This window comes from Cebidichthys violaceus, unplaced genomic scaffold, assembly GCF_023349555.1.
Source record: "Cebidichthys violaceus isolate CVI_PGR_0920_01 unplaced genomic scaffold, fCebVio1.0.p SCAF_11, whole genome shotgun sequence".
NCBI lineage: Eukaryota > Metazoa > Chordata > Actinopteri > Perciformes > Stichaeidae > Cebidichthys > Cebidichthys violaceus.
In genome coordinates this window covers 8,629,867-8,655,283 of record NW_027176274.1, presented here as the reverse complement: position 1 = coordinate 8,655,283, position 25,417 = coordinate 8,629,867, and the positions used below count along the sequence as shown (strand labels likewise).

At 40.7% G+C, this 25,417-nt stretch overlaps 3 protein-coding genes across 4 annotated transcripts; 1 reads left to right on the top strand and 2 right to left on the bottom strand.

The window, feature by feature from the left end:
- The first annotated feature begins 1,069 nt into the window (after nucleotides 1–1,069).
- On the top strand, nucleotides 1,070–12,904 carry LOC137866995 (collagen alpha-2(VI) chain-like). 2 transcript variants are annotated; one of them, XM_068703372.1, is made up of 28 exons: nucleotides 1,070–1,233; nucleotides 2,778–2,933; nucleotides 4,696–5,306; nucleotides 5,407–5,427; nucleotides 5,586–5,651; nucleotides 5,742–5,795; nucleotides 5,897–5,941; nucleotides 6,047–6,073; nucleotides 6,162–6,188; nucleotides 6,306–6,350; nucleotides 6,449–6,502; nucleotides 6,742–6,804; nucleotides 7,641–7,703; nucleotides 7,790–7,843; nucleotides 7,938–7,973; nucleotides 8,067–8,129; nucleotides 8,588–8,650; nucleotides 8,951–9,013; nucleotides 9,137–9,199; nucleotides 9,284–9,334; nucleotides 9,412–9,510; nucleotides 10,047–10,109; nucleotides 10,264–10,299; nucleotides 10,400–10,445; nucleotides 10,529–10,681; nucleotides 11,404–11,856; nucleotides 11,949–11,987; nucleotides 12,072–12,904. In XM_068703372.1, the coding sequence occupies exons 1-28, from the start codon at nucleotides 1,146–1,148 to the stop codon at nucleotides 12,671–12,673; spliced, it is 3,204 nt and encodes a 1,067-aa protein (XP_068559473.1). In that variant the 5' UTR covers nucleotides 1,070–1,145; the 3' UTR covers nucleotides 12,674–12,904. The 2 variants fall into 2 exon arrangements, with proteins under 2 accessions (XP_068559473.1, XP_068559464.1); XM_068703363.1 differs by having other exon boundaries at nucleotides 2,778–2,942.
- xrcc5 (X-ray repair complementing defective repair in Chinese hamster cells 5) lies at nucleotides 12,800–20,126 on the bottom strand. The gene is made up of 21 exons (XM_068703384.1): nucleotides 20,041–20,126; nucleotides 19,636–19,749; nucleotides 19,365–19,548; nucleotides 18,574–18,622; nucleotides 18,331–18,453; nucleotides 18,002–18,181; nucleotides 17,737–17,851; nucleotides 16,785–16,923; nucleotides 16,587–16,699; nucleotides 16,412–16,474; nucleotides 16,190–16,327; nucleotides 15,885–15,975; nucleotides 15,501–15,628; nucleotides 15,077–15,273; nucleotides 14,758–14,851; nucleotides 14,565–14,634; nucleotides 14,306–14,415; nucleotides 13,931–14,027; nucleotides 13,648–13,715; nucleotides 13,467–13,541; nucleotides 12,800–13,311 (listed from the first exon to the last, which is right to left on the bottom strand). Exons 1-21 carry the CDS (start codon nucleotides 20,053–20,055, stop codon nucleotides 13,297–13,299), a joined length of 2,178 nt encoding a protein of 725 aa, XP_068559485.1. The 5' UTR covers nucleotides 20,056–20,126; the 3' UTR covers nucleotides 12,800–13,296.
- A 1,006-nt stretch (nucleotides 20,127–21,132) lies between these two features.
- Nucleotides 21,133–24,675, bottom strand: tmem169b (transmembrane protein 169b). Its single transcript, XM_068703350.1, has 3 exons — nucleotides 24,559–24,675; nucleotides 23,538–23,953; nucleotides 21,133–23,281 (listed from the first exon to the last, which is right to left on the bottom strand). The coding sequence occupies exons 2-3, from the start codon at nucleotides 23,809–23,811 to the stop codon at nucleotides 22,647–22,649; spliced, it is 909 nt and encodes a 302-aa protein (XP_068559451.1). The 5' UTR covers nucleotides 23,812–23,953; nucleotides 24,559–24,675; the 3' UTR covers nucleotides 21,133–22,646.
- Between the last annotated feature and the right edge of the window lie 742 nt (nucleotides 24,676–25,417).

Genomic DNA, 25,417 nt, shown 5'->3' with positions numbered 1-25,417 from the left:
CATTATAACAAATTGTAAGATTGTGTAAATCTCAGGTTTTGTAACTTTCAAAAGTAATTGTTGCCCCACAATTAAAAGTTAGGTCACTGGTAACACTGAATGTAAACAGTAGTGTTACACAAGAAACGTTTACAAGAAAACTCCACAGAGAACTTTTGAGTAAAACTATTTATTGTATAAATCCTTTATTCACAGTACAGAAGTATGTACAGCAACATGTAGGTTCTGTGAGTAATATCTTGCTTTTTGTTCTATTTCTTATCCATGGATATTGATGCACCAATGTGTAAATACCTTTTCCCTGTTTTAGCAGGTTTACATGATGTTAACTACTTCATACACTTCTGGTCTATAGCAATGCATCACAAGCAAAGTGCACAAAATGTGAATACTGAAGTAGTCCCTGAAAACTACACTATATGCTTCACTGCCTGAGTAAACATACTTGTATTTTATATATACCATGTATACAATTTGCCACAGCCTAAGGAGATGTATTTAAATAGCTTCTTTTTTTTTTTTTGCAAACCCAAACAGAAAAACACTGAAAAGCTGCAAATGTTTTGACATTTTTGCATGAAAAATGTTTAAACTGATCAAAATAGGCTGATTGAATTATTTTCTTTTAATCGACCGACTGACTAATCAAATAATTATTTCATAAACTATCATTTTTGGGTAGTCGAAGCAGTTAAATTCCAACATGACATCTCTGGTGCTGTGTAGTCTTTACATATAAACAGACTGGGAGCCTGTGCAGCTCTCTCCATGTAAGGATATGCAGCAGTGGTGTTGAAGTGTTTGTAAAGCTGCTGTTTGGAGAGGATCAGTCTGTGGCTCACTTTTATTCTGTCAAATCAGGCAGATAAATAGATTATCACAGCATCTTGTGTTTATTTAAAGCTGCTTTATTGTCCAGATTTACACCAACATTTTGGATACCGTGCTGTCTCTCGTGACTCCAGCAGATATGTCAAACACAGGCCGACTATCTAAACAACATCATGAAATTCCGTTCCGCACGCACGTGCACGGAACCAGGCGCGCTCTTGCGTCAATTGCGGTTCAAACTGGGCGTTTCCTGGACCAAGAGCTGACCCTGGACCAGTCGGCTGATATGGGAGCTCTGATTGAGAAGATTATCTATGGTTTACATTCTTTGGAAACTGGTTCAATTTCCCGACAGTTTATTGTCGCATCGTACACTAATTAAGAACTTTGTCCGTACAGCCGGTGAGTACACTTTAATTTAACTTTTCTAAAGGTTTAGTGAGGTGCAGTGTGTAAAGCGCGGACCAGATAAGCAGCTCTAAATATGAAGCAATTAGTCTTTGGTTTATATGTACTTTACGTCACAGCTGAGATTTTTTTTGGAAGAAAATAACTTACAGAGAGATACATTAAGGATAGTGGTCGCTGATGTGGGCGCCATGTGGGAGATACGTTGTTATAAGTGAAAGTCCTGATTCCAAAAAGTAAAGTGTAAGTATTCGCAGCAATATGTGCTCAACTCATCATAAGTAAAAGTAGCATACAGCAGTAGGAGCAGAGTTTTATATTATTCTACATTATAGCATTGGACCACAGCAGTGGTGGAAAGTAACATTTACTCAAGTACTGTATGTAAATCCAATTTTAAGGGAAGTTACACTCTACTTGACTATTTTCATTTTATGATACTTTTTACTTCTACTCCACTACATTTCAGATGGAAATATTGTATCTTGTACTTCACTACGTTTAACAAAGACATGATTGTGACAGATTATAGGATACAATTTTATTGATCCCCGGAGGAAGTTCACAGGCCACCCAGCAGATTAATTAAAATTACCCCCACTTTTACCAGCTTCAACATCAAAGTGATTCTCACATTAACACATCAATAACTATAATCCAGTAATATGATATACATTATTCTGAAATGGGCCATTCTGCATAATGAGTACTTTTACTGTTGGTACTTAAAGTGTATTGCTGTCAACGATTTTGTATGTTTACTGAATTAAAGGTTTAATGCATGACTTTTGTAACCGAGTATTTCTACACTATGGTGTTTCTATTACATTTGAATGATGTTGCTGTTCCAGTGGAGCTAATTTGATCTACTTTATATAGTGTTTGGTAGTTTAATCAACAGAAAATATGAATGTGTGAAGCATGTAAATATATAGCTGTTGAAAAAATGTAATGGGCTAAAATTATAATACAGTATTTCCCGCTGGGTTGTATAAAGCAGCATTAAAAGGAAATACTCAAGATAAGTACAAGTACCTCAAAATAGTACTTAAATAAATGTACTTACATTCCAGCACTGGACAACAGCACAGCTGTATGGCTTCAATTTCCCTCAATAAAATCTTGTCTATCTGTTGTCATCTTTATGTTTTTCAAACAGTACAACTCCTTTTTAGATGTGGGCCCTCCTTAAACAAAATCTTATCTAGATCCTCTGATGTCTTTTTTATGTCTTATCATACATGACATGAAATAGTTTGGGAACCCCCAGCATGCATGACTGTTTCATTAACAGGTGGTCTGCAACTAAAAGAAATTCCATTTCAGCCACAAATTGAAATATTGCCCTTCTTTTCAACAGTGCGTGGTTATTCACAGACATTGTTTAAAACAACGATAAACATTCCTAAACTCTGTGGAGATGCCTTCTGTGAAGACTCACTTGTTTGACAGCTATTTCCTGCATTTAAAAGGAGCGTTGGAGTGAAAAGTAAGCTTTCAACAACTGTCCTCTCCTCTCTGTCTTGTTTTTTTTGCAGGAAAAATGGCGATGATTTCAGGGTTCATCTTTCTGTGCGTGCTCCATGCTGCAATCCCTCAAGGTCTGACCCCTCGTGGACCGAGGCCAATACCTGGGCGAGGCGACAGTCCAAATCCGACTCCACCTCCACTCCAGCCAACACCCAGACCTCAAGGTTGTAAGAGTGAGTTCCATTAATTTCTTTTGAACTCAGTTGAATATGACAATATCTTGTTTTTTTAAAGAATTTAGGCCTTTTTATATATTCAATGGTAGAAGAAATATTCAGATCCTTGACTTCAGTAAAAGTAGAAATACCACACTATAGAAATACTCCATCATTCAAAATATTTCTTGAGTAAAATTCCAGAAGTATTGGCAATTACATATACTTAAAGCTACAGTTGGTATTTTATATAAAGCTGTGACTCCTTCGCCTTTTGTCCAACCTATAGCTCAAACCTTCAAATTACAGTCAACTAAAATAATTGAAATAATCGTAAGCAACAACTGCTGGAACCATGAAATGTTTGGCATGTTTGCTTAATAAACGACTTAAACATTTATCAAAATAGTTGACATTTAATGTTCTGTCAGTTCACTAATCAATTAATTGACCAATAATTTCAGCTGTACTTGTACTGTATATACTGTTGGATAGTTTGATTTATAACAAAGCATCATATAAGCTCTGCATATGTTTTGTAAAGTCACTATAGACTTGTCATGATAACTACTTTTGTTTGACGATATACTGTCCCAGAAATAGTTGCGATACATTATATTTTTATATAATGTATCGCAACTATTTTATATTTTAAGACCATTTTATGGCTCTGATATCATAATAAAATAGTATATTGATGCAAGTACATACTTCAAAGAGCGATACACTTTTAATTGTTTAAGATATTCAGACATTGGAATTGACATGGTCATCACACATCTCCATCCTGGTGAAGAAAGCTCACAAATGGCTTTTTTTTTCTTAATTAAACTTAAGAATACAAAATTCCCATGCCACGTTCTTGTCAACTTTTACAGAGGTGCAATAAAAAGCATCCTGACTGTAAACATTACAAACTGGCATGGGATGTGAGGGCTCGACATTTAAACCGCCCAAAACATAATTTGCACCCATCTACTGAGCATCAGTGATATTGGTGAGAAGAGGAGTCTGTGAAGTGCTAAGCTCATATTAAAAGACAAAACCCACCCCATAACCGAACCACCAGACTTCAAAACAGCTTCTTTCCTCTGGCTGTGAGACTCCTTAACTCATCCTCCACCCTCCATATAAAATATATATATTTTTTGTTTTCTTTCCTATGTAGCAAATTGTGACTACAATCTAAAATTTGCTGTGCAACCCTGTCGTACAATGACAAATAAAAACCTTGGAATCTTGGAATGTGAATAAATATAAAAGTATCCTAAATAAGTTAAACACCTAATCAGAAGAACAAATAAAATGGTCTCCCAGGCTCTAACATGTGCAATGTCTGCACAGTGCCCAAGTCTAATAATGCTTTTTATTCTGGCATCATGTTGGCTAAAATGTTGGTGACATTGTTACATAAACAAACAAGCATGTAAACACAACAGGCAGTATCAAGTTCAGCAAATATGATCAGGGTCATGTCCATATATCATACAATAAGTTGATAACGTAAATATTATTGTCCATATATTGTACCGTAAAATGATTGAGTATTTATTGTAGCAGGCCTAGTAACTAGCGCCACCAGGATTTGAAGCAAGTTTTACATTGTGGTCAAACGGTGGAATTACAAATACGCAAGTAAAGTAAAATTACCTCAAAATTGTACTTAAATACGGCACTTGAGTAAATGTACTTAGTTACTTTTTACCACTGCATGTGTTACATTTGTAACGACGCAGTAAAATAACACTTTTGTCAATGTTCTCTCCTCCAGCTGGGATAATTGACTGTCCCGTCAAGGTATTTTTTACCCTCGACACCTCAGAGACCATCGCCTTACAGGAGTCCCCACCTGGGAGCCTGGTCAAAAAAATTATGGAGTTCACCAAGATTTTTGCCCAGAGGCTGGTTGATGAGGAGTACATGGGCCAGATCCAGATCTCCTGGTCCATAGGAGGCCTGAACTTCTCTGAGTCGCAGCACGTCTTCAGTCCGTTCACAACCAAGGAGAACTTCATCAGGAACCTCAATGGGATTATATATGAAGGCAAAGGCACCCACACCGACTGCGCTCTCGAAAAGATGACTCACCACATGACCCACCACTACTCAGGCACGAAGGCCGTCCTCTTCTCTGTGGTCATCACTGACGGGCATGTGACAGCAGAGCGATGTGGAGGGATACGGTCAATGGCAGAGAAGGCCCTGCATAAAAAGATACAAATTTTCTCAGTGGCAGCGTCCAAGAACATCGATGAATTAGGAATGAGGGATATAGCCGGCCAGCTCCCTCAAGTGTACCGTGATGACTACTTAGTTGTGGACATCGTTGATGGGAAACCAGAAATAAAGACTGAATCCATCGATCGTATCATCAAAATTATGGTGATCTGAAATCTTCCTCCTTTCTTACCATGAATGCTTATATTTAACTTACAGTATTATTATAATGCACTTTTCACTTAGAGTTGTTTTTTCTTTGCAGAAACATCAAGCCTATGTACAGGTAAGGAGGAATTAACTATTATTATATGTATGTTATTTGATCAGACATTAAAAAGGGATACATTTCTGCTCATAGAAATTGTGCCAAATCTCTTGTTTTCTATGTTTTCATGTGTTCCTACAATTAATATGGTTTTGTTGTTGTGTTTGATCATGTAGTGTTATGAACACAAATGCTTGGAGAGTCCTGGGATCCCTGGACCAAAAGGGCCTCAAGGTCCAAAAGTGAGTAGCAAAAAACAAAATAAAAAATATGTAAATTTGTATATTTCTGCTTGTTCCAATTTCAGTTTTGTTCTTTCTTCTTATTTCTAGGGTACAAAGGGAGATAGAGGCCTTACGGGGCAAAGCGGAAACAAGGGTAAAGAGGTAGGTCGAAGATAGCAACGTTATTACACTTTGAAATTCTGTAAAAAAAAACAAATATTATTGTATAATTGTTATGCTGAATATGATTTATTATATTACAGGGTGATCCTGGTATTGAAGGTCCAATCGGACAACCCGGTCCGAAGGTTTGCTGAGGCCCACTGATTGATGGTCTTGTGTGCTACACATTCATAGTTAACTAATTTGTCATCCTTTATCTCAGTAACGTGTGCTTCTGTGCTCTGATATAGGGAGCGACTGGTTCGAAAGGTGACATGGTGAGAGAAGTCTTTATACCGCTTTTCACTTCATCTGTCAAATTGAATAAAATTCTGTTAATCTGATGGCTTTTCTTTATCTCATCAGGGTGAAATCGGGGCAGGTGGAGCTAAGGTAAATACGAGTTTTAATGTTTGCTTGCACACATTTTATATCCTACTACATCCGACACCGTCGATGTTTGTTTACTGTTGTGAAATTTTCTGTCTTCACTCACGTCCGAATACTCAGGGTGTGACAGGAGTAACTGGCAGAAATGGAACCGACGGTCAAAAGGTGAGTCTTCATACGACAAAGTAAAATGTTCAGTATACAGTGACTCTACATCTGTTCAGCACACTGATGTGACATCATTGTCTCTGGGAACTCTTCAGGGTAAAATCGGCCGAATTGGAGCTCCTGGTTGCAAAGGTGATTCAGGTGACAAGGTAAGTCCAGTACTTGTGTGAAATGTTTTTTTACATGATGCTCTCAAGGTGCTAGTGCTGAAATGATACATGTTTTGACCGAGGTGAGAAAGTTTATCATCTTATTTAATCATATTTATTAAATTAAATGATTCATGTGGCTGGTTCATTTATACATTCCATCAGCCGTAGAGCTATAATAAGGATTAGTATACTGGTTTACTGAACTACTGCATCTTTCTGTTATATGTCTCTAAAAGGGACCAGATGGTTACCATGGAGATGTTGGTGACACTGGGGCACAGGGTGACAATGGAGAAAAGGTCTGTGTTACATCAAAACGAGGATCTTTCTCTAAAAACAAGCCTAAGAGACAACAACCATGCTAGCTGCTCTGTGAGGCTGTACTTAGGCACAGCTCTGCTTTTTGCCAATGCTTAACATGCTCACAATGACACATATGACAGGTATAATGTTTACTATGTTTGTTTTCTTTGTTTAGCGTGTATGCTAATATTTGCTGACACCAAACAAAAAGTACAGCTGAGGCTGATGGGGATGTCATTTTACGGGCATTTAGTGATAAAGTAAAGTCTAAATAAAATCTTGAACTGGTGATGGCTCTAGAGGAAAAATTAAAGGCGTCCCGACGGTATTACTGAGGAAGACATGAATGTCTTAACCAAATAGAAATCCATTTTTGAGACATTTCACTCAAAAACATAAATTTCAACTAATTGGTGGCGCTAGAGGAAAAGGTAGAGGATCACCAAAGTCAGTAGGATTCATCCTCTGGGAATCATGAATGTCTGCATAAGATTTTACAGCAAATGCTTCAATAGTTGTTAGATAGATATCTAACAACTACGATAGATATTTCAGTTTGGACCAAAGTGAAAGACAGATCAACCGACACCGCTAATGTGGCTAACGTCAAGGTATGTCACTTTGTTAATGGTATGTTGGTCATTTGGTTCAGAGTGAAATATTTTTTAATATATTGTTATTGGAACTCAGAGGATCCGACTTTAGAAGGTCCGAATTTTCACAACAGAATAGATCTAATCCAAGAAACGGTGAAACTTTTCATAATTTGATGTGCACCGTAGACAATCAGACGTCTCAAATGTGCAGTAGATAATGTGATTTGTTTGTTTAGGGAGACACAGGCCTTCCTGGAAAGTCGGGTTCTCCTGGCCTTCGGGGTGACCTAGGACCAAAGGTAAACTTTAAATTAAACACAACAGAGAACATTATTAGAAAATTAAGATTCTCCTTAGCTGAAAAACAAAAATCTCTGTTCATTAGGGTGAAGAAGGAAATCCTGGAAATCCAGGGCCACCGGGAAGAAAGGGTCGTCTGGTAGGGAACAACATTTATTTTCATTATAATTATTTCTGCTATGTATTACTGTGAGTAAGTTACAAAGCTGACTCAATTCTATTTACTCTTGCAGGGAATTCCTGGCGTACCTGGACAAGAAGGCGAAGCGGTATCTCAAACACTTTTATTTAAAATAAATGTTATAATTTGGGGGAAAATTGCCATAGTTTGTTATAAATTATCATTAAATAAATATTAACAGGGAAGAAGAGGAGACCCAGGAGCAAAGGGAGGCCAAGGTTCTGATGGGCTAAAAGGAGCAAAGGTAAGTTCAGCACTCAGAGGAAACTTTTTAAACAACCTGGCAAAGCTGCAGAAAGTACAGTTCTACAGAAATATGACTCAACTTACTTACTCAAAAAACATGCTGAGAAGAACATGATGGGAAAGAGAGCTGGTGCTGAGGATCTGAGAGCCAAATAACAACTTATTGTGAAACACTAACAAATCGGAGTGGACTCGGTTGACCTCACAAGAGAATTTAACATGAGAGAGATGAGTCCCATGAGTTTCAAATCCCTCTGCAGGGATTTAATCTTCCAGAGAAAGATCAGAAACACTTCCTTGCCGAGCCTGATTCAGCTCTGTGTTGCTATTGGCCATTTCGTAATCAGATTCTCTGGATAATTACGCCCAGATTGTTGCCTTACTGATGTGTTTTGTATACATTGGTTGATGATTAATGGTGTGATGCAAATCCTAACACACTCATTTATTTTCTAGGGAGAACTAGGGCCAGAGGGAGGCAGAGGCCGGCCCGGAGAAAACGGACTCAAGGGCGCAAAGGTGAGGGGATCATGTTGTGGGTCGATTTTGGCAGAGGGATGACTCAGCAGCTTTCTTAGAACTCAGCAAGTCGTCTTTAGATTTGCCTTCATGTACTGGGTCTGCTGCCAAGATAGCCTGAGCTGAGCTTGTTAAAACACATATTCCAGGGAAATTGTACTGTAAAAGAAAGCTATTTCTATTGAATTGTCCAGCACTGTGCATTGCCAAATTCACGTCAGCCAGAATAAGTCAGTGTATGTGGGCTGGAGTGAAGGTCATGTCTAGTAATGATGTTTTCCCTCATATTGTCTCGTCCAGGGAGACCAAGGACTGCCGGGACCGAGGGGTCAGCCAGGAGAAACAGGGGGCCCCGGAGGAAATGTGTGTCGTTAATAACACCATAAAAACTGCTCATTGTTGGCTTGTGTTTTAAGTATATTCTTAACAAAATATTTGCTAATAGTTGCTAATGAAACTTTTATTGAGTGTCTTCTGTGGTTGCAGGGCACCATGGGAAATCCTGGGGATCCTGGACCAAGGGGAGACTCTGGGCCACCTGGACCAAAAGTGGGTAAAATGTTTTTGTCCATCACTTTCATCATGTAAAATGCTCTAACATTTTGTGATTGATGTGATTTTTTTCTTATAAAGGGTGACAATGGAAGACCAGGATTCAACTATCCCGGACCGAGAGGATCCACTGTACGGTTTTCTTTTTACCTCACAAAATTCCTCCATATGTTGCATTCTTGAGTCCAAAGTAACTCTGCTTGTTCCAGGGAGACAGAGGTGATCCAGGTAGAAGAGGACGCCGGGGGGGCAGAGGTGACTGTGGTGCCAAAGGAGAAGCTGGAAATAACGGACCACCAGGAGAGTCTGTAAGTTAAATAAGAAAATGTCTGAAGTGCAATTTGGGTGTCAACCTGTGTTTTGACCAGAGATCGTAAATTAAACAAACACCAATTGGTGTTCATGATGTGCAGAGAATACCTTAAAATGTATGCTGTGTATGCTACTCAGCCTCAACGATTTTAAATGTTAAAGGATGTATCACTTACCACTAATAATATCTATCCATGCAGATATCTTTGATTTGATTTATCCAAGCTTTTAGATATCTGTCACAATCAATAAGTGGATGAAGTTTGGTGAACACAACATTGAATTTGAAAGCTCAATGGCAACATGCATTTCCAAAAACAATGTCCTGAAACAGACCTCACTGGGACCACTTGAGGTCACATATGTAAACCATCATCAACACTTAACATCCATGTTGTTTAATCAATGTTCTGCTTGTCTTCTGCAGAAAAAAAATGGGGTTAAACAGATGCAGACATCAATGAAAATGTTACTTCCACAGAAATGCAACTTTATGCAGAAACACTTCCACTGAAAAATGTTTTCTGTTCAGGGGATGGACGGTCACCCGGGTGAGCCAGGACAGAGAGGACCAAGAGGAGATTCTGGATCTGATGTAAACAGCAGCTCAACCACTCAGATAATGACTTGGCCATGCGTGCAAATTTGAGATCCAATTGCATTGTTTGACTCTTTGTGTGTGTGTGTGTGTGTGTGTGTGTGTGTGTGTGTGTGTGTGTGTGTGTGTGTCCGTGTGTGTCCGTGTGCAGGGGGAGCCAGGACCAGTGGGCGATCCTGGGCTCAATGTGAGTCCACTTCATAAAGCAGTACAGTTTTGAAAAATACTGTATAGTATTTAGATTTCCTTGGTTGTATTACTTCTGACATGCACACCCGTCACTGCAGGACTGCGATGTCATGACTTACATCAGGGAGACGTGTGGTTGTTGTGGTAAATATCACCGATCAAACACAGCTTCATTGTTTATTGTCTTTCAGTAACATACTGATCCAGTTCTTGTCCTTTTGTCTCAGACTGTGAGAAGCACTGTGGGGCTCTGGACATTGTATTTGTAATTGATAGCTCAGAGAGTGTTGGGCTGACAAACTTCACCCTGGAAAAGAACTTTGTTATCAACACCATCAACCGGTTGGGATCTATGGCCAGCGACCCTGCGTCATCAACCGGTACAGTCAAAACACAGCCTGCAAATCCTTTTGCAGACACAGTTTCAAGTGACAAGAAGTAGAGGTTGCCATAAGAGATTAACCATTTCCAAAAAGTTACATCACTTAATCCACCACTGAATATACAGTTAGAGCCAGGACCTCACTACACTGTTTAATTAAGCCAAAACATCAGCAATGTTTTTGATTTACTTTTTCTGTTAATTGCTGAAAAGCACCTCTAACACATTTATGAATAAGGTTGGCAATATTTGTTATTTCTTACTTTCAACAAATCCAATATAATGACCAAAACCAACAAATAATTTATGATACCTAGAAGTATTTTCTGTGCAACCCAATCATTGTATAGCTTATTCGTCTGTGCTGTCGACCTCCAAATAATAAACACGACGACTAAACACAGAAATGATCCATGGACACTGTGGTCAGTTTTGAGGCATCCTACTGCCATTTAAAAAGACTCACAATACCACCATGTTTGTACTAATACGTGACTGAAAGTAGTCACCGACAAATGCACAATTTACACTTGTTTGAATTACAAAAGAATTTATAAAAACATATATTTGTGACCCATTTTTTTAGATTAAAGCTTTCGTAAAGTATTGAAAGACAGACAAAATTTTTGGTTTTGGTATTTTTGTGGGATTTGTTGACAGTAATGACTTATAGAGTAAGGCCAGCCTCATCCGCCCCCTTGACGTGTCTACCTCTTCCAGGCACAAGAGTCGGAGTTGTTCAGTTCAGTCACAACGGGACCTTTGAGGCCATTCGTCTCAATGACCCAAACGTCAACTCCATGTCTGCCTTTAAAACGGCAGTGAAGAAGCTACAGTGGATAGCCGGGGGCACCTTCACACCCTCAGCACTCAAGTTTGCCTATGATCACCTCATCAGGGACGGCAGGAGAGCCCAAGCCAAAGTGTCCGTGGTGGTGATCACAGACGGCCGCTATGACCCACGTGATAATGAGGATTTGCTCCAGTACCTTTGCAACAACGATGTGGTGGTGAATGCCATCGGGGTTGGCGATATGTTTGAAAAGGAACAAGATGACGAGATCCTGGTGTCGATCGCGTGCAACAAGAAGGAGCGCGTCACTGGGATGAAGCGTTACGTAGACTTGGTGGCTGAGAAAGTCATACAGGAGATGGAGACGGCTCTCTGTCCTGGTGAGCTTGGACCAGTAGTACAAACAGTAGGACGACAATACTGGGACTTCTGACCAGTTCTCTAACTTATGTCCATTTGATTTCCCTTCCAGACCCTGTGATTGTGTGCCCTGATCTCCCCTGTAAAAGTGGTAGGTGTTGTTCACGGCTAGGTGATTTGTTCAACGGCACATTGGAGTGCAGCTCAGTGATTGATTCGGTTCCTTTCATTACAGAGCCTGCTGTAGCTTCGTGTGTCCAGCGGCCGGTGGATTTGGTATTTCTGCTAGATGGCTCGGAGCGCCTTGGGTTGGAGAATTTCCGGCACGTCCGTGAATTTGTGCAGAAGGTGGCAGACAGACTGACACTGGCCAACAACAAGACTGATCGCATGCGAGCCCGCTTGGCTTTGATAGAATTTGGCAAAGCGCTTGAGAACCACGTGGCCTTTTCTCTCACACACAACCCTGCCACCATCGCCGACGGCATAGCACGCTTGCCTTATCTCGACTCTTCTTCAAGCGTAGGGCCTGCCATCCTTCACACCATCGACACCATCATAGGTAAAGGAAATGCTCGCAAGACGAGACGCAATGCAGAGGTTTCATTCGTTTTCATCACAGACGGCATCACTGAGAGTAACAACCTGGACGAGGCTGTGAGTGCCATGCGCGGGGCACAGGTCGTTTCCACTGTGATAGCCACAAGTAGTGACATTGACCAAAAAGTCCTCATGAAGCTGGCCATGGATGACAAGGACGCCATCTTCAAAGGAAAAGACTTGTCTGATCTGTCCTTGTCCAGTTTGTTCGACCGTTTCATCCAGTGGGTATGTTAGAGAAAGACCACATGGATGTGGACATCATACTGGTCATACTGCTGTTAATCCAGCATTGTAAACATGAGATACTGGTCTACTAAGATTCTACTTTGCACTGTACAATTTGCAAATGACACCAAGGCATTGTGTGTGGAAAAACTGTATTCATCTACAATGTTTTGTTCTACAAATCAAAGTACAAGTCGAGCATTAAGCTTTAAGATAATAAACCTGCAGTTTCTTGGACAAGGCAGTGATGTCTTGCGTAAACAAAGGATTTGTCATGCACATAAATCTTAAGATTTAAAGCACTCACTTGTCCAACATTACTGGAAATTCCCGTGGAACTAGAACAGGATATTATTTCAAATAGTTTTGACATTTAAGAGAAAACACATCTAAAGCCCTCTACATACAGTACTTACGTACTAAAGAAAAGTATTTCATACAGTACTGGTACAAACATTAGCTCAGTCAAACATTGTTCTATGCAGTATGTATGCTGTTACTCAGTGTTAGGAGTGTCATGGGTCTGAAAGTGGGAGGCAGAACAATGGACGGCTGAATAAGTTTGGTCCGGTCGAGCTGAATGATTGCATTCTTCTTGTTTCTCACTGCAGACGCTCCCATTGCTTCCACTATTACATCATGTCCAGCTGCATAGGAAGAGAGAAAAAGATTGGAGCGTTTATATGAAAGGTCTCAATAGGCCGCCCTAAAAATACAGGAAATGGTCTGAACACGAGTTTTGGCAACTTCAGTTAAATATTTAAAAGCAGAAAAAGGTCAGAATAAAAGAAATCACACTTGCCAAGTCATCAACATCTCCAGTATCTTCAGCAGGTGGTGCAGCCGCCTCCTCCTTCTTCTCCTCAGTAACCAGAAACTGAGGACAAAATATGCTCCAATCAGTAGAAGTACAGAAGCACATTTTAAATATGAAAAACATTCCGTTTCCTTAACAGCTCACAGTGGTTTAAATAGGGAGTCACCTGATTAGCATCGGTTTTGGATACAGTGCTTCCTTCAACCTCGTCCTTGCTGATGAGCGTTATGGCATCTGTCAATCAAACAGCAAGAAATAAGTTAAAAAAAAAAAGCCCTTTAGCAGACTCGTGATTCAGGCCGCAGCGCATTTTCAAGCATCTATCAGCTCCTACTTTTGCATTATTTACTTATTTTTTTGCACCCAGAAAATTATGTGGAAATTCTCCTCTCAAGGGAGAAAATTATTTGGAGAAATCCTGCAGCGGCGAGTAAAGAGGCTTATCGTACCTTGAACAAGCAGGTCCCAGAAGACCTCTAGCCCTCTGTTTGGGATGCTTCTCTTCAGGGACTGGAGGTAACCATTGTACAGACTGGCATCCGCCAGCTGAATTACAAAAGATATGAAACATTCAAAATCCGTTTACGAGTCTCCTAAAAGCTAACTCCTACATACAGACACACAAGCATATACTCGCACAAGAACTGGCCTCGGTTCAAGTGGCGAGAAATTAAACAGACTCGTTATAATCTTCTCAAACTGACTCATAATCTCCGTAGCATAACCAAAACTATGCGCTCTGGTAACGTCATAGACTTCTGGAACAGAAACCACCTCCTCATAATTGCATTTGCCCAAACGAGAGATAGCGAATGTTTATTTACCTTCACCGACTGCTCTCTGAAAGCCTGGATACAGGTGATGCTTTTCATGTAGTACTGTGTGTCCTTGTTGCTAAGCAACTGCTCTATCCTGCGAGTCAGCTGCTGACAGACTGTGGGAAGGACACGGGGGTCACCGCAAGCAAACAAAGAGAGAAACACAATTTACAAGGGCTGAACATGAGTCACCATGTTTTATAATACAAACAGAGAAAACTGTGCATCGGGCCGGCTCGCCAGAAAAAGAAAAAGTGGACCTCACCCTCCCCGAATGGAAGACTCTTCTTCTTCATCAGAGTCCGGAAGTCTTTGGCTGGATTCACGCTTCCTACCTGGTTAAGAGTATTACATTTGTGAGGTGAGGACTGAGGTATGCCTGTTAAAACAAGTGGGGAAGTACTTGTTTTGTGGTCCTCTCTAGGATTATTATGCAACCCATCTCCCCTGATTCTCACCGAAGTAACAGAGCCTTCGGCAATGTCAGCGAAGCTGTAGTCCTCCTCCTCCTCTTCGTCTCCTTTTGCCTTCTTGGCATCTGGCTCCTCGGAGCTGTAAATGGCAAAGAGGTCACAGATGATACTAGACAACTGTTTTATAATCAGTAAAACCTCCATACTGACATTTATTAAACACTACTGTGAGATAATAAAAAAAAAAAATCACATTCCAAATTCTTTCACACACAATCTCCCAAATTAATATTTTGGACACTACGTGACTAACAGTCCTGTCTGTAACGTTCAGGGACCAGCAGCCACACTAAATCAAACTTACTCTTTGCCAAAAATCTGTGCACTCGTCTTTGGCTTCTTTTTCTTCTCCACTTCCATGAGAGGAAACTTCTTCTTCAGCTCCTCAAGTGGACCCTGGCAACGTTCAGTAATGACATCGGGGCGTTCAAGAGCAGCCTTCAGCCACGGCTCCATGGGGGGAAGAGGGGTGCCGGGGCTCACTGCCCGATGATGCAGACACTGAGGGAAAGGTTGGGTGAGACGGACCGGGACTGAGGACTGAATATGAACAACCTCTAGCTGATGAAGATCTAGTCAGACAGATTATTTAAAATTTGATTTTTGTGACATTAAAGAAATGACACTCCTCGCCTTAAAAAAAACAACTTAAAAACTTCACTATCTGCCTCAACTCAGAAAAAGTAAGTAACAGAAGTACTGTATCTCTCAAATACAAACTGCAGTACCTGGAAGTGCCTCTGGAAGGCAGGGTTGGGAAGGTGGTGGACCTTGAACATGTCCTTTTTGTCTTCATTATCATCCTCTTCTAACATCATGGAGTCAATGAGAGAGTCCACAGCCGACAGCTGAGTGTCTAGAGGAATCACATAACACACAAAAGTCCAGTCCTCCATCTCTAAGTGAAGTCTTCTGACTGATTCTTCTCTTTGAAGGATTTACACACAGCGTTGGTGACATTAGTTCAGAACTTTTGCCGAAGGGGGCGTCATGTTCACACCTGTGGGTGGAAATATTGTAGCTGCTGCTGTGATAATGACCGGAAAGCTCAGTTAAACATGAATGTGTGAGTTTTGCGAGTTAGTTAAAAAGTTCTGTGAGGTGTATTGTACCTGACGGAGTGAACTTTTTGTTGTTTTCAAGAGAAGGAAACGTAAACTGCCTTAGGTCTTCCATGAAGGGCAGCTGGACGTAGATCAGACACTATTGAGGGTGAGAGACAGATCATTAACTATGTGCTACTTGACACAGATACAGTTAAAGGTTGTGTAGGATTTAGGGCGATCTAATAGCAGAAATGAAATATTTATTCAGTCTTGGAAAGGGGTGTGTGAGTAGGGGTAGCTAGATGCCACTAAATCCTACACACTGGCCCTTTAATACACCTAAAACAGCATGTTTAGTTGTCTGATCTCACCTCATAGTTCCTCTTGATGCAGGGGAAGGCTGCTCCTACTTGAGGGTTGCTGCGCCGGTCATAGGCGTAACGTACAATGGCCACCATGTTGAGTTCATCTAACGCCCGGATGAGAGCGGACAGCGCAACTCCTGCATGCTGCTCAGACAGAACAGTAGAGACAGAAACAGGTCAGCATCAACGTGTCGTCACCAGCAATGTGGCGGGTCTCTCCATCCTCACGTCATCATCCTTGGCAGGAAACACCTTGATGGCTTGAGTCCCCATGAACTGATGGCGACGTACCTGAAGGTATAAAGAAACAGTAGGTGAATAAAGTAACCAGCGCAGTCTGAAAAGGTTTAGGTTTGTTTCAGATCCCATGCACATCACTTAGCATAGAATATATATATAATACCGAGTTCTGTTTGGCGAAGCCAAGAACAGCAAAGCACTTCCCATCGTGCTTGTATTTCATCTGTTCTTGATCTACTTTGGAGAAGGGAACAATATCACTTCCATAACGAAAACCTGTGGACAAAAAAAATATTATATTAGAGTGTTACTAAGTGATAAATACAACATTAAGTAATCTAATATCATACAATTTGCTCACCTTGGATGGTATCATCCTTTTGCACCTCTGTCTCGTTGTCATCATCCAGACAATAGACAGTCTCTCTCTTCACGTCGTCTTTCTTGTTGGTTTGAGCATCAACTGTGGTCCACATTTTCTTAAGTTTCTCTTCTGTCACCTGGAAGCAGAGAATAAAGTCACACTCCCACTGTGTGTGTGTGTGTGTGTGTGTGTGTGTGTGTGTGTGTGTGTGTGTGTGTGTGTGTGTGTGTGTGTGTGTGTGTGTGTGTTGCAATCCGAGTTTCTCTGTGCTTTGTTTATGTAGCCAGTCTGGAGGCGCATGCATGCGAGTCCCTGTGTGTGTGTGTGTGTGTGTGTGTGTGTGTGTGTGTGTGTGTGTGTGTGTGTGTGTGTGCAGCCGATCTGCTCTGTGCTCATAAAGCACTGATAACATCATCCCAACCCAGTGGCCAAGCCAGACAGTTTTTTCAGCAGCCTTCAAAGAAGTCACATAAATATTTACAGACTGTTAGATCCAATCTGTAGGCAACTTGTAGTTTCCAGACTACATTCTTATTTATTTATATTTCTTTGTAAACTGAACTAAAATGTGTGTGTGTGTATGTGTGTGTGGTATTGTATTCTTTTTATGTCTACCTTGAAAAACACTTTGTAATTAATACTTGTTTTGATAGGTTTTATATAAATAATCTGTATTATTGTTACTATCAGCCACACAAGATGTTTGTGAACATATTAAAACCTTCATTCCACAACATTAGACTTATAGCCTACAGAAAATTTAGATTTTTCTAATAAACTAAGAGCCAATCAGCTGTTTGATCAAGCGACAGCCAGGTGTTTCCCATCATGCTCTGGGACTTGGAGTCGGTGGAGAGCAGCTGCGGCGCCGGGCTCTAAAAACTTAATGTATCTTTGTATTAAGCATGTCGTGTATATATTCATTCAGTGTATTTCACAGAAAACGTACTGCTTTGTATCCAACAATACGGATGGGCAGACAGCTGCCGATGGTCAGCTGACAGGGCCAGGCCATCGGTCTTCTCTCGACACGCTTAAACATGCACAGCTGCTCAATTGCATTCCTACAGCGGGAGTGAAGCACAGGGAAAAGCCAAGTCATACGACATCATCCAATAACAGTATTCATTACTTTTAAGTGTGAAAAGCACGATGTGATTCAGAGAGAGAAACACACATGTAAAGAAGAAAGAAGTTAGGCATGAGAAATAAACCTGAAGGAGTAAATTTGATCCAGGCCGTCCTCCTCGTCGAGGCTCAGAATGATGTGCTTCACCATGTCGAGGCCGCTCTTCTGCTCCCTGGACAAACCTTTGCCTGCGCCCGGGTGACCACGGCTTCCTCTGTCCGGATCTCCTCCACTCTCTTCATCCTCCTCCGCAGAGAAAGGCAAGCTGAGATTGGTTTGGTGGAAGGAAGCACACATAGGAATGAGTAAATGCCATGAAACCACACTCAATGTACTTTACTGGGAAAATGTGTGGAGCTTCTGTATCATAATGTGCTTTAAAAAGGACACATAGTGAATGTGTTTGAAGCTTACAAAAACTGCAGAGTGATGCCAGCTTTTTTCAGGTTTTCAATGATAACGTCCAGCTGCTCTGAGCTGGCCTGAGTGTTGAGGTCAGTCAGGAGGGAAATGTTGAGACGATCACACTTCTTCCCCCTGAAAAGAAACCCCAAATGCAATGTCAATGACGATAATTAACATTTAAGTGCATGGACATCAGTTTGTTTCTCTCTGTTAATCGTGAGAATCATGAGTGCGATACAGGCAGCTCCTTACTGTGTTTCTGTCTCAAGGAGATCCATGCACACAACGAGAGCATCCAGCCCTGTTGAACAGGAGTTAAGGAGGAAACACATTCTCACACATCATCGAGGATAACAGGGCTGTACCCAAACAGGATGCATGAATAACGTCAAAGTGTTTCGTCTTTACCTCACAACTCGCACAGAATTGTCTGCTTTATTGTATTATTTTGTGAATATTTGATTTTAACTTTTAAAAGAGTAGAAATTGTAAAAACATTTGTTGGTCACAGCTTCACAAACAAAAAGACTTTGGCTGAAACATGAGCATCTTTGTTTGAGATCTGCAACGTTTGCTACCTTTGTAATCAATGTTGTTACTTTCTAGTATATCTGATACCCCTATATAGTGTTTATGCTTTTGGATATCAGTCAGAATAAACAGCACACTACACTTAGCCTGAAGGTATGAACCCTGTAAGCTTTGATGAATACAAATGTATGCAGAAAAAACGGTTTACTGAAGAGCTAGCTGGAAGGAAAGCCCTTCATGTTGCATAGCCTCTGTCACAGTATACGTGAATTTATATCAAAATATAAATATAATGTATATTGTCATACAATACAGTTTTTGAGAAAACATTTAAGAAATGGTTAATGGGTAAAATAACATACCAGGAGTGTCTGTTTTATCTTATCCAGGAAATGAAATACGTCAAAACAAGTTACTTAAAATCTTTAGTACCATTAGATGTAGCCTTTATGCGTCGATACCCGCAATGTTAACTGAAAAACTTTATTGTAAAGAAGTAAGCAAAAGGATACAATCAGCCTGCTGACTCTCTGATTTGATCTGATTCTCTATTTCCTCCAGAAGCTCGAAGTCAGGCACCATGAGGTGACGGTGCACAGTGATGTTCTGGTACTGGTCGTCCTGGTCCAGTGCGTTCTTGGTGGAGTCTGTGCCGAACAGAACTAAAGCCAGTTCATCCTTGGTCTCTGCAAAAACCTGTCAAAAGGCAATTTTTTTTCAGTGCGTGTCAAAGATTACAGAGATCCTAAAAGATAGATATTATGTGTTTGAATAAAAGTTTACCTGGCGCTGCACAAACTTCTGGATAACTTTTTTGGCAAGTTCAAAAGGAGGCTCTTCACCCGGGCCAGAGTTGGACATGGAGAACCCAACGTCCATACACAACACCAATGCTGACTAAAAAAATACGAACAATACAAGACATTTTTAATATTTCCAACGGTATTATTAGGCACCTAAGTTAATTGTTCTCATACTGTTAAAAACAATACAGATTTATAATGTTCCGTATACATTCAATGGGGGGCGTGGCTTAACATGTCTCAACATGTCGCCAACGTTTAACGTCCGAAGAACTATTTGTTTCCAACGTTTGTAAACTGCCCATTCAACACAGCAAACATAAGCTCACAGACTGGACAAAAAAGTCGTTAAGTTCTTTAAGAAACGTGAAAGAAAGTAACTTACTTTGGCACCTGCCATCTTCTTTTCTTCCCTCTTCCCAAGTCTACGCGTTACTATATTATGGCTCCGACGAGAAACTGTGAACGGTAAAAACAAGAATGTAGTTCCGGTTGCCAGAGGTAATCGTTCCGCATGAATTTTACAGAGCACCACACGATCTCTTAATGTTGGTTGCTTATCATAAATTAGTATATTCCATGTTTAATGAAAAATACCAGACCTGCATCAGTCTGTGATAGTGTTCTTGAGCTTGAGACGAGTCAATGCAATGTAATGATGAGATGTAGGTCAAACGCCCTCCAGCGCTTTATATGGCGCTGTGCAGAGTGAATTTAAGGGTGTGCTTTAGTCTGTGCTTTTATGTAAATCGAGTCGACTGGTGGCTAATTTCATGGCTGTAGCCAGGAATTCAGAAATATTTAGGTCAAATGCTATGATAAATAAATACATAATAAATAAATAAACACAAGTTATCAGAATGAATGTATTAATACACAAACAAACATAAATCATAATTTTAAAAATACTCCCAAAGCACCCACTCCTAACCAAATATAGAATATTTAATAACTAGATTGTTCATATCCTATTAATTTTGATTGTATTTTCTAAAAGTTGTGTTTCTCTACATATAGGTCTAAATGCAACCTTCTCCACACTTCACAAAAGATAATATAGAGGACATAACCTTGCTGTCCTCAATCATTCAGCTACCATGGCCCTGGCTCATTTTTGACCCATAGTCTGTGTTCAGTGTTTTAACCTTAAATTGTTTCAAAATTAGTTTAACAAAAGCAGACTATAAAACAGGCCAGTACACGTTTGTAAATAAGTATCGACCCTGGCAGTGCTTTTGTCTAGTATACTGTTTTGTGGCATATGGATATCTTCAGTAAGCATCCCAGTGTAACACCAGGGTGCCAATAATCAGAAAGCCATCTGCATCTATTTGCACCATGCTGGGATGTATGCTTTTCTAAGACATAATGAACCACACCAGAAAACATTAACCTGCTGGTTTTGTTTTCCACAATTCAAATTTGAAAATGTTCACGTAGCTGTGATGTAATGACATAATACTTTATTTAATTTGTGTATTTCTTTGCATCCTTTCACAACATGTAATGTGGAATACAGACTCAATCCACAACCACTGAACCAGGTATGAAAACTGTTTGAAAACAAAATTGAATTACTCCACCCAGTCAGGTCTGATCAAAAACATCAGAATGATCAAATATTTAATCTGATCTACTTAAACCAGCCTCATCAGCTATGCATTTCAACCAGTGCATGATAGCTGTTTGCAACACATTTACTTCAAAAAGCCAGAGCATAAAACACCTAGCTAGAACAAAGTTCAGGAAGTGTACTAGACTTAAATATTTAAAAAATAAATTAAAATCAACATTTAAAATATGACTGTGTGGAAATGTAACAGGAACTCACAGGTGGAAAATTACAGTGAACTTCATTTTGCTCACGTGTGAAACAAGGTAGTGAGAACAAAACAAGTACTTAAAGATCACAAACGTCTGTGTTGATGGAGCCTTAGAGGAACAATGAAAAATATGAAATGTTATCATGGTTGGATTAACCTGCCATGGGCCCCTATTGATCCCTCTTCCTCCCTCTCTTCATATACTCTGTCACCTACATATACAGATCAAGTACAGAACACACAGCAGCAACACATGGCAATTTGATTGTAACATGCCTAGACACCAAGAAATACTCATATGCTGATGTACTTCATGATGAAACACAATTCATTTCAGCAATATGCAACATGTAAGCACAATATCATCCAGAATAATACAGTTATTAAAGGATAAGACTGGTAATATTCTCTATTTTTCTTACCAGTCAATGAGACACATTGTTGATACGAAAAATATATAGTAACACCATCCTTATCCTTAAAATGATATGCTGACACAGAACCGCTTCACAGGACATTGCCCATTTTAAGGTGCTTACATTGTTTCAGTCAATATTGTGTTCAATGGTGTGTATTCACAATCAAATCCCTTGAGGCATTTGCCATATTTTTCCAGTTGGTAATCCAGCCTTACTTCAACTACAACATCACAGAGTGAGTATACACATACGAGACAGCGTCGCTTTTGAAATGCATCTTCATTTTGATGTCAGTGCACAGCTCAGTGATCACACTTAATTACAGATATTTACAGATGAAGTGAAACTTAGTTTGACTTCCAGGCCTCAAACACCATGTGCATCAGTGTCCACCGCTTTATCTAAGTTTATCTAAACTTTACGACAGGAAGCACCAAGGCCTACGTGTATCAAAAGGTCATGAGTAGGATTCAGTGATTGGTGGATAACTCTTCTACCAAGAGTTACATTACCACTCCCATGCTAAAGGGAATCATTTATAGTGATCTGGATCCAGTAATGTTTAACTAAATTATACACAATAGTTCAGCATTTCAGGATAATTCAGGCAGTGTTTGGTAGGTTTTCATTTACAGAAAAGTAAACAGGTTTCAAGTGCTTTCCTGTGACTGACTCAAACGTTCTAGCATGTTTGTCATATCACTCGGACTTAGGTCTACACCAACATGTGCCTTGGACCTCAGCGCTCATCACACCGAGGACGTCTGGGCGAGTTCACTGGGGGCCTTGCTCTGCAGAGTGCCAGAAACAGTATCAGAGTCAAGCAGCTCCACTATGCTATAGGGGGAACAGTCCTCCAGTCCCAGCTTCCCACAGGCCCAGCCGCAGAAGCCTTTCTCCAGGTCTCTCACATCTTGCCACCACTCGCTGAAGGCCCAGGACACCTGTACCACGGCGGAGTACAGAGCCAGAGACAGCGCCATGGGCATGATGAGCATGGGGTAGAAGATGATGAGGAAGGGGCATATTGTAATCTTGTGCCAGAACGTCCGTTCCTCATTGTACACCAGGAAGACATTGTACCAGGTCAGAGTGCCGTAGTAGAAGGAAGTGATGAAGGAGAGGAGGAAAATCACGGGGGCACAGGAGAGGCTCCACAGGACGACATGGGGTCCCTGGCACACGCCGAAGCTGCAGGTGCGTCTAGCGCCGTCACCTGCCTCGCACTCTGCATCAAGGCGTTCCTTCGACTTGGCCAAATCCCTGATTTCCCTCTCCGTCAAAGTGAGGTGAATGTCGACTAACTGGCCCTTCTTCTTCCCTCGGGTGATGGTGCCTGTCAGGGTCACGTAGCGGCTGTCTGGAGGAAGACTCCATCCTCCTCCTGTTGAGAGATAATACAACAACAAAAGATAATACAAAGACAATTATATACGGCAAATGAAAAAAGCAAGGCAGGCGAGCAAGAAATGTGGTATCTTATCATTTACATGTTCTCATATTGATGACGATACCTCAAAGCGTTCTATGTTTTTGTTAATATGCAGTTGGTTTGCAGGGTGTAAATTGCACGGTATGTGTCAAACAAATGACTGAACTTTCTTTCAGAAATAAAAAGATGCATCCAACACTCCTCTCACCTTCGCCTGTAGGTGTGCAGAGGAATTTAGCTCCCTCCTCTGAACTCCTCTCTGCTCCCTCCTCACCGCCTTGGTCCTCTCCAGGCGCCCTCTCCATCTCAGAGCGGTAAACAATAATGGACTCCGGACGTGGGTCTTTCTTCTTCCTCCTCTTCCTCCTTATGGAGGGCCCCGCTTCTCCATCGTCCACATGGTTCCCTGATATGTCCGATCTTAAGGAGACGATCTGGGGGCTGCCCTCTCCCTCTGTTTGAGACTCCTCTACCTGTACCATGCTCTCACCTGATCAAGAAAACGCTTTGACTCTTATAGGCTACTTTTTGATGGGTTATATGGAGACTAATAGTGAAGTCCTGAGCAGCACAGCCTATGTCCACCCATTATGTGTAAGTGTTCAATCTAAGGAAGATTTCCAGCTGACAGCAAAGTGATAAATGCACACACAAACAGAGAGAGAGAGAGACAGACAGACATTATACAGCAGCTTTGCTTTTCTACAGGCACAATAATGCACTCCTTACAGGGATCCTGGCCTAGATTCTGCACAGTCGCTTTTTGTGTGATGATGACTGATACAAAAACATCTACTAAATATCACATTATCGTTGATCTAATGGCATTATGCATCTGAACAGACAGAGACTACATCGCTCTAGATAGATGACAAACAAAGCGTGATAGATTGGTTCAAAAAGGGGGGTTGTCTCTCCCTTTTGCATGATAATCACCGATAATGCACCGATAATCTCAGTGGATATGCAGCGAGCTCATTTCTACATCATCCCACCGCCTTTACAGACATATCGACAGAAAAACTACACAATTCATAGACAGAATGTAGGGATTTCCCAAACGAATGCCTAATTTGATACCAGGGGGTGAAATCGACAATGCATCCCATTCTTCACACAGCTGATCCCCTCCCATTTAAATCCCACCCATGTCCGCTCTTTTGTCTGCAGACGCCAGCCGGCGAACAACATGCACTCTAAATAGCGTAGGAATTGAGATTCAATCTTACCTTTACTATGTTGGACGAGCAACGGGCAGTTAAACTATACCATGTGCGGATAAATCACTGGATTTAGACAATGCAGGAGCCCACACATCACAGCGCCGTGTGTTTTTTGCCGATACAGATGCGCTACGCAAAAATGTTTCCAGAATAGAACTAGCCCCGCCCCTCTGACCTCTGTCCCACCAATCCTGAACCATCCATGATCCTCACCGCCGTCATGTGAAATAATGGAGAGGGGGGGAGCAAGCACATCTGTCCTCGAGAATAGTGTGGGAAACACCAATATAAAGGCCTACACTAAAAGTCACATGAATACATACAAATAATCTATCATCATGTAATGAACCCCCTCAGATAAACATTTCAACGCAATTTACACAAGATGTGTTTGTGAAATATGATGCATTATCAGATTAAACTACATAACAATGTACAACGTCGTTAATTGGCTTCACCTCTTCTGCTGGCAACATATATAACTTTGAAAGGGGCCAATCTGAATGATAAGTAGGCTAATTTTTGGAGCAATTTTGCTGACAATACTGTACTTTTTGTTAAATAAAATGTTGCATTTAACTACCAAGCTGTATATAAAGTAATTAAAGTGACCCCCCCCCCCCCCCATTTCTACCAGCTGCAACATTAAAGTGATGCATAGATTAATGCATCATAATTACAACCCGTATGCACTTTTTTTTGGGGGGGGGGTTACTGATAACCATTACTGAAATTATCAATGTTTCTCTTCTGTGCCCCGAAAATCAGTTACACCTCAAAACAAATGTATATTCTCATTATATCAAATGCTTAGATACAATTATTGTCTACATCTTAGATCGGTTCAGTCGTATTTTTCCTCTTA

Excerpts from the sequence above, each read along its gene's own strand:
- LOC137866995 (XM_068703363.1), top strand. The coding sequence starts at position 1,146 with ATGGTTTACATTCTTTGGAAACTGGTTCAATTTCCCGACAGTTTATTG. Across the intron at positions 5,428-5,585 it reads AACATCAAGCCTATGTACAG|TGTTATGAACACAAATGCTT; the intron begins GTAAGGAGGAAT and ends TTGATCATGTAG. Across the intron at positions 6,074-6,161 it reads CTGGTTCGAAAGGTGACATG|GGTGAAATCGGGGCAGGTGG; the intron begins GTGAGAGAAGTC and ends TTATCTCATCAG.
- xrcc5 (XM_068703384.1), bottom strand. Across the intron at positions 16,475-16,586 it reads GCTTCGCCAAACAGAACTCG|GTACGTCGCCATCAGTTCAT; the intron begins GTATTATATATA and ends TTATACCTTCAG. Across the intron at positions 14,635-14,757 it reads CCGAAGGCTCTGTTACTTCG|GTAGGAAGCGTGAATCCAGC; the intron begins GTGAGAATCAGG and ends ACTCTTAACCAG.
- tmem169b (XM_068703350.1), bottom strand. The coding sequence starts at position 23,811 with ATGGTACAGGTAGAGGAGTCTCAAACAGAGGGAGAGGGCAGCCCCCAG. Across the intron at positions 23,282-23,537 it reads CTGCACACCTACAGGCGAAG|GAGGAGGATGGAGTCTTCCT; the intron begins GTGAGAGGAGTG and ends ATCTCTCAACAG.